Source organism: Gossypium arboreum, chromosome 6, assembly GCF_025698485.1.
Source record: "Gossypium arboreum isolate Shixiya-1 chromosome 6, ASM2569848v2, whole genome shotgun sequence".
Lineage (NCBI taxonomy): Eukaryota > Viridiplantae > Streptophyta > Magnoliopsida > Malvales > Malvaceae > Gossypium > Gossypium arboreum.
Window position 1 is genome coordinate 136,980,683 of NC_069075.1, and position 8,369 is coordinate 136,989,051.

Here is an 8,369-nt window from a genome sequence, read left to right on the forward strand (position 1 = left end):
TTAAAACGCTAAATTTCTTGATCCAATTCGAAAAAAGGGTAAAAAATGAGGTACTCACAAGCTTGCTAGTATAATTCTTTGGCTTCCAAACAATATAAATACAAAACAAGAAAATCTAACTTTGCTGACCTAAAATTATTCTTGATACACAGCAATAAGGATTCATACTTACATGTCTCATGCTCAGGAAGAATATAAGCTTATATATATTTATTGATGTTTCATACAACAAGACCCGCAAAAGACCATTTTCTTACTGGTTGAGGAACAAACTTCTGGCGTCTGCAACCTAGATATAATATTGATGGTAGTCTAAGTTTCTATCTTCACTTCAGATTTAGGAAGGTTCGCGTGGACGTGCAGACCAAAGTGAACTGAGAGCACGTAAACGATGGAAGTATTCCCCCAAAGCAAGTAAACCTCGAGCTGCTTGACGGGTTGTTAAGATTCGAGCCATCTGTTGCAAAGTCTGCTGGCGAAGGTGATCAGCCTGTTTCGGGAAAGAACACATGCAAAATCCAGTAAACAAATGTAAGTTTTAGCGGCATGTACTCAAAACTATTACTCAAACATTATAGACAACTTGAAGTAACGATGTCAAATAAAGAAGAAAAAAAAAAAGAAACCGACAATGATTATACCTGCTTCACAAAGCCCTCTAGGGCCTGCAATTTATCTATTGCAGCAGCTAGTTGAGCTTTGTAGTTTCCTGAACTCAAATCTGTTGCTACACTCTCGGCTAAGTTCTGCTGAAGTCTATCTATTCCCTGAGAAAGAGCATCTTCAGCTTGTTGAGAAGATTGTTGAAGGTTATAAACCTCCAACTGTTGTTGATCGGTCAAAGGCTCGATTTGTGACATTAAAACCTGAACAAACAGAATTTGCAGTTTCATAATTTGTCTGTAGAAAATGTTGTTAATTTTCTTTCTGATGCATAGCTATCGATCTCGGTAGGTAGCTCACATATCGGAAGAATTACTCATTGCAGAGAAAGCCAAGAAGCTATTGGTATGGCCTAACCTTATTCAGCTGCCAGGAACATTGACATTCCTATTTATGCAATGACAATTATCTATGCAACAATACGATACTAAACTCGCTAAACGATAATGAACAATCAAACATGCTCAACAATGTTCAGAAATTGAGGGATGAATGGCATAATTAGTGGAAAAATGAGTTACGTTCAAGAGTTCTGATGGACGGAATCCTCCAATCCAGTGGAAAAAACGCTCGGCTGTAGTTCTCCAAATGCCTGAGATCAAATAGAAGACGTCTGCCTTTGCAGCATCGGCTTTAATGTGGAACAAATTGCAATAGTGGTTCAAGCTATTTTCTACCAGAATGCGGAGCTCTATATCAGTAATGTGTGCTTGGAGAGCACTTCTAAGTTCACAAATCTTTTTATTTTGCTCTTCAACCCAGTTCCCATATTCCATCTCAAAAGCAGTAATACCTGTAAAGTTCAAATTAAACTATTCTAAAGAAGAAACCAATATGTAGGCACTCAATATTTACACGCGTGATATACAAATAGAAACCTTTGATCCAGCAAACAGAAAAATATATCTAGTTTCTTGAAAGCTATATCGAACAAATCTCTCCCATATAAAGAAAAAAATATTACAGCAAATTAAGATGTTGGGAAGCAAAATGTATTCTGTGAATCTACAAAGAAAATAATGATAACAGAATCAGATTAGGTCACAAACCAGCATTTGCAGCTGCAGACAGTCCAAAATAACCAGTAGATGCACTGCTTATGTATAACCCCTGCATCAAGGCAATGCCTAATTGATATGATTTTTCTTGGAAAATAAAGAATTCCTTATTGAAAAAAAGTGAAAACATACAAGGAGAAAAGGGGGGAGAGAGTTTTCACTTCACCTGCTGCCTAGCTCTTTCGAGTTCTTGCTCCAATTGAGCTAGTTTCAAACGACTCGATTCTAATTGTTGAACATAAGCCTATAACATTGAATTAAATCATAAATGGTCCATAAAGTGAAATAACTCCCATAAGCAGATATGTCATATAGAATGCATTTTTTGTCTACCTTTTTCCGCAGACGACTTTTGCGAGCAGCTTCACGATTTTGTGCCAGACGTCTCTGTATCTGCATGTATTATGTGTCTTTTAACAAAAGATAAATACAATTGGAAATAGTAAGAGGGAACAAGCAGGTCTAGATTATAAAACAGCTAATAATGCAACTTAATCACCTTATCTGTTGGCTTATTTGTTTCTTGATCACTTCTGGAAGGTTCGGTTTTCTCGGAAGATATATATTCGGCCTATGATTTAAATCACAACAATTTAATTATAGCCTGCAACTGGAAGAAAAAAGAAGGTCAAGCCACCTACCAAATAAACAAAACTGAATGCAACTTCACCTTGTTTTCTAGCCTAACATCCACTTGTAAAACTGTCGATGATCCTGTTTTTGGACTGTCTTCACCGTTGAAGGTGTCTCCCCACTTGTTTATCTGGTGGAATTGCTCATATATTGCCATCCTTCTAGTAAGTTCAGTTGACAGAGAGCTCATACTCTATCAAACAACTGCAACAGAATAAAAAACAGATCAACACTGATTATAAGAATGCATAACAAAGAAACTAAATGGAACTTGGACTTCCTAAAGTAGCAATCAAATCTTGGACAAGGACAAAGTGTCCAGGTTTCAACAATGCTCACACGTTTTCCTTACCTCTGTCTAAGGGTAAATCTCCATGGCTTGTAAAAGATACAGTCATACAAAAGGCTGAAAAGGAATGCACAACAAAAATCAGCTCATGTATTAGCAAAAGTGGGCTAGAAGTCTCAAGAACTACCAACCAAAAACATCAATGGTGAGTGATATGTTGAAAGGGACAGGCAATTTTTGTTTTTCTTTATAGGGAACAGAAGTGGAACTTAATCAATGGAGATTTGTTAAGAGCATCCCTTCTTTCCTAGTACTCAATACATATAACGTTGTCATATTACGGTTTCATGTTTTCTTCAAAGGCAATGAAATCTGTAAACTGGCATTATTGCCTTTCTAGAGCCAAAACAAGGAATCAAAGCCATTAAAATATAAACCTAGTTTCTCAATAACATTGCCGACAGAGAAATCTATGTGCAGAGAGTCAACTTCATCAACTGATAACCATATATCTATGTGCAGAGAGTCAACTTCATCAACTGATAACCATATACAGAGAGTCAGGTAAACATATCATGAACTGAAAATACAAGGAACTCAACTTTTACATTCAACTCATGCTCTTAAATTGCTACAAAATTACAATCATCCACCAAGTAAAAACAAAAGAAGTTCCTACTTAATCACCATATATTACCAAGAATCAAAAATAAGAACATGATCAGCAAAAAACTCGAACACCATCCAGTATATATACCAAAACCACTTAAAATTTTCATTTTTTCTCATAAACCCAAACCACAAAAAGATTGAAATTTGGAAAAATTTCACTAACAAACCTTATAGAACAACTGAACTTCCCAAAACTTGAAGTTCTTCAATAAAAAAAGAAAAAGAAAAAGAAAAAAAGAAGCCCAAATGAACACTCAAAAGCTCACCACTCTTTGAAAGCAAACAAAGAATCAAAATCAACCCACAGACAGAAACACTTAATAAATAGTGATGAGAAAAAGAAAAAGGAAAAAAAAATGTGAAATTTTTTATTCTCTCAATCGCTACAGTCAAAGGTTAACGTCTGAGTGTTCCCACTTAAAGCAGCAAAAATATAAAGTAAAGAAAAACGGGAAAATGCTAAAAAGAAATGCGCACAACTTTTTATCCTACGCACCCCACACTGCCTTAACCTACGTCACTTATTACATCAGTTTACGTCACCCTTTAACGACCATTGCTGACGTCATTTCCTGGGGAAAATAGTAAGGAACATTCACCCCCAGGAGCATTTTCTGATTGTCGTCCGTTGAGGTCCCACGTGGTGGAAAATGATTGGATGGTGAGTTCAGTTGTTGGTGAAGATAGCAGACAACCAGTCAAGTCATTTTGTAGACTTCCTTTCTCATTTCCATTTTTCCAATAATAAATTTCTATTTTTTAGAAACCAATGGAAGTTTCTCTTCACTGCAAGTTATTTGACTCAGTAAAATAACATTCAATAAATAATAAAATTTACGATTTAAAATTAAGTTATTATAATAAAATATGAAATATGTATGATATTAATATAAAAATTAAATTAAATTATGAGTAAAATAAAATTTACACACATAAATACATCAAGTAAATAATGCTAGTATCGAGTTGACTAGTGCATTTTTAGTTGAGTGATAAATTTAAAGTTTCACTAATTCAATTTAGGCCATTTCAAATGTGACAATATATATTTTTAATTAGTTTTTGTTAAAATAAAAAAAAAAGACTAAAATACCCTTAAATAGTTTAACTTATTTTAATTACAGAAAAATATTTTTGTACTTTTCTAACCGTGTTGGTGACCTAGTTGAGGGTGACACTAACTCAGTAAAACACTTAATAGATAGTGAGTATAAATATGTACAATTGATGGAGATAATATGTAACACCCTAAACCTAACCTAGACGTTATGGCCAAATCTGGTGATATCACATGGAAGGGATTTTGAAAACGGTGCTAACCCGATAAAGCCTTAAACTTTAAAAAACTTTCAATTGCTTTCTTTTAATTCAAAGCATATTTTCATTTGACCGACTTATCTTAAATCATGTCATTTTAGCTGAAGTTTTAGGAAAATGATCGTGTTTAAGAAAAACAGTTCGTTTGCGTAAATACCATTGTTTAACAAAACGATTTTAACAAAACAATTAAAACGTTAAATCATCCAGAAATAACCAATTAAAAACCGAGACAATTCAGAAAGTTCTGAGAAATTACAACCCTCAAGTAAATCCTAAACTTTAAATAGCTAGAATACTTAAACATAAATAAAGTTTACGATAAAGTGGCCAACGTTGAGTTCGCTGCTGCACCGATCCGCCTAAGTCTGTGGGTTACCTGTACAGGCAAACAGAAAAAGGGTGAGTTTACGTAAACTTAGTGTGTAACCCAACAAAGTTAAGCATGTATACATACAGAATATCACAAATCAAACAGATTTACAATCGGGCCAAAGCCCGTTTCAGGTACAGATACAATTACAGACATGCTATCAGATAACAGAATCCTACCCCCAGCCTCTGCACACCATCTCCGACCATCTTTACACATCATATGGGGTTTAAAACACTCACCCAGCCCTACACACCATGCTGTACTAATGCGACTAATATCAAATATAATACAGTTGTGCTGCTAGATTATAAGCATAATCAGCCTTTCAGAATATTTCCTCCATCATATATATCACCCCACCCCAATCACATTAGCAGACATGCATACACTTTAACTAACAATTCATGCTTCTATAAATAGGTAACAGATAACAAACATAGGCATGCTCATAACAGTACATCAGTCTAACAGGACATATAGGTTTAGGGTTTAGTAAGCCTTTACCGACCCTGCGGTAGGTCCACAGTACGACCCTACAAAAAATTTTAGTATAATGGGCCCACATGCCCGTGTGGGCCTACACTCTCAGATTGGCTTTGCCCGTGTGGACCACACGACTTGGCCTAGATATCACAAGCCCGTGTGGGCCTACACGCCTAATTTGGCGTAGCCCATGTAGCCTACACAGCCACATACTGGCCATCACATGGTCGTGTCCTACACACGCTTGGCCTTCATTGATCACACGGCTATGTTGACGCACACGGCCTACCACACAGGTGACCACAAGCCCGTGTGGAGTCGACAGTAGCCTTTTTTGACTTTTTCTGAAAGCTCGATTTCTGCGTTTCAGGTACACACCTAGTATCAATTTGATGTGAAACCACTCCCGAGCCTTCCAAAACCTATAAACAGAGTATCCAACCTCGATTTAGTAACTTGCTTTAACGAATTCACTACTCGAATCAATACAAAACCGACTTACCCCCAATGACAAACCGCCAAAAGCGCACTAAACCAAAGAGGTGCAATTCCCTGCCCCACAATCTACTTCTAACTGGAATTAACACTAATCGATTACTATAAATTGCCATTGCTCAAAAGTCGAAACCAGCAATCACAGGAGCACAAAATTCACTTACCATCCAATTTAAAAACCTACAAACCATGACACAATCCAACGATAAAACCACCAGCAAAATCAGAAAGGAAGCAGAACGAAAAAAGTTTTACTGGAAGAGAAAAACGCTAAAACCCAGCAAGAAAGTTAAAAAGAATGTTAGATTGAAAATTTAGAAGATGAGGGAGAAAATTTTGAAAAAAATAAAGATAATAGAAATAAATAAAATAAAAATCTAAAAAAATATGATCACATCCCTTTATTTTCTCCCTCAAACCCACTATTCAACAACTTCCACAAAATTTCGGTTCAACTAGAACTCTCACCAATAACAGAGCAAAAATAAACTCCCACGCTCGCGCAGGGAGTCGAACACAAGACCTCCAACACACCAACCCTTTACTACTTGAACCAGCAGGCTTTTTCTAGTATGGGATTACAGACAATTAAATATAAGCCCGCTGATCAAGAGTAAAGCTTAATTCCAAAAGTAACAAAATTTGCCCAAGCTAGGGCTTGAACTTTGGACTTCACACACACCCAGAACACTTAACCACTGAAGCAGATACAGACTTGTGTCACATTTTCACAAAAAGAAGAAATAAAAACTTTGGGGCGTCACAACTCTATCCCTTTAAAAGAAATTTTGACCTCGAACTTTACCTGATCAGAACAGATGAAGATACTGTTGTCGCATCGAATCTTCAGGTTCCTAAGTTGCCTCCTCAATGCTATGATTTTGCCACAGAACCTTTACTAAAGAAATGGACTTCCTCCTTAGAACCTTAACGTCTCACTCCAGAATCTGAATTGACTTTTCCTCAAAGGTCAAATCCGGCCTAACCTCGATATCCTCAACAACGACTATGTGAGATAGATCAGATCGGTACCGCCTCAACATTGAGAAGTGAAACACATCATGAATACGGTCCAGCTCAAGGGGTAGCTTTAACTGATAAGCAACTGGTCCTATAAGCTTCAGAATCTAGTACGGTCCAATAAACCTAGGGCTCAGCTTGCCCTTTCGACCGAACCTTAGAACTTTCTTCCACAGAGAGACCTTAAGAAACACAAAGTCCCTCACAAAATACTCAATATCACGTCTCTTCAAATCTGTATAAGACTTTTGTCTATCAAAAGCCGCTTTTAGACGATCCTGAATCAGCCTAACCTTATCCTCAGTCTCAAAAACCAATTTAAGACCCAAAACTCGACGTTCGCCCAGCTCAGTCCAACATAAAGGAGTACAGCACTTACGACCATACAGAGCCTCGTAAAGTGTCATCTGAATACTAGCTTGAAAATTATTATTGTAGGCGAAGTCAGCTAGCAGCAGATAATCCTCTCAACTACCTCGAAAATCAATCATGCAGCTCCGAAGCATATCTTCTAGTATCTGAATCACCCTATCAGATTGACCATCGATCTGAGGATGGAATGCAGTACTGAAGTCCAACCTTGAACCCAAAGCTCATGTAATTTCTTCCAGAATTGAGACGTGAAACGAGGATCTCTGTCAAAAATAATTGACACTGGAACCCCATGCAGCATAACTATCTCGGAGATATACAGCTTTGCTAACTGTTGTAGAGAATAATCAGTTCAAAATGGAATGAAGTGAGCAGACTTGGTCAATCGATTCACGACGACCCAAACAGAATCCTTCTTAGTGGGTGTCATGGGCAACACACTAATAAAATCTATAGCCACTCGTTCCCACTTCTATAAGGGAATCTTGACTGGCTGCAATAAACCCGAAGGCAACTGGTGCTCAGCCTTAACTTGCTGACACGTTAGACATCGAGCCAAAAAGTCAGTAACCTCACGCTTCAAACTCAGTAATCGGTATAACTCTCAAAGGTCACGATACATCTTATTACTGCCGGGATGCATAGCATAAGGGCTACATGCGCCTCCCTGAGAATCGACAAATTCAGATCTACATCATTTGGTACAAAAACCCAACCACGGAAACAAAGTACCTTATCATTATTCAGTCTAAAATTCGAAGTGCCGCCACTCTCAACCTGACAGAACCGTAACCTCAGAGACTCATCCCTTAATTGTTTATCTCGAATTTGCTCAATCCAAGTCGGCTTAACTTGTAACTTGGCCAATAGACTCCCATAATTAAATAGACTAAGGCGAGCAAACATCACCCTCAAATTAGATATCGCTCTTCGGCTTAAAGCGTTGGCCACAACATTGGCCTTACCAGGATGATACTCGATGGTGTAGTCA

The 8,369-nt window shown here is 37.3% G+C and overlaps 1 protein-coding gene across 3 annotated transcripts; it reads right to left on the reverse strand.

Moving 5' to 3' along the window:
• LOC108484135 (transcription factor TGA7-like) lies at positions 1–3,768 on the reverse strand. 3 transcript variants are annotated; one of them, XM_017787811.2, is made up of 10 exons: positions 3,582–3,768; positions 2,707–2,760; positions 2,392–2,558; positions 2,221–2,292; positions 2,055–2,114; positions 1,888–1,965; positions 1,713–1,773; positions 1,185–1,456; positions 642–866; positions 1–490 (listed from the first exon to the last, which is right to left on the reverse strand). In XM_017787811.2, exons 3-10 carry the CDS (start codon positions 2,542–2,544, stop codon positions 338–340), a joined length of 1,074 nt encoding a protein of 357 aa, XP_017643300.1. In that variant the 5' UTR covers positions 2,545–2,558; positions 2,707–2,760; positions 3,582–3,768; the 3' UTR covers positions 1–337. The 3 variants fall into 3 exon arrangements, with proteins under 3 accessions (XP_017643300.1, XP_017643299.1, XP_052885945.1); XM_017787810.2 differs by having other exon boundaries at positions 3,483–3,767; XM_053029985.1 differs by lacking the exon at positions 2,707–2,760 and having other exon boundaries at positions 3,483–3,768.
• Between the last annotated feature and the right edge of the window lie 4,601 nt (positions 3,769–8,369).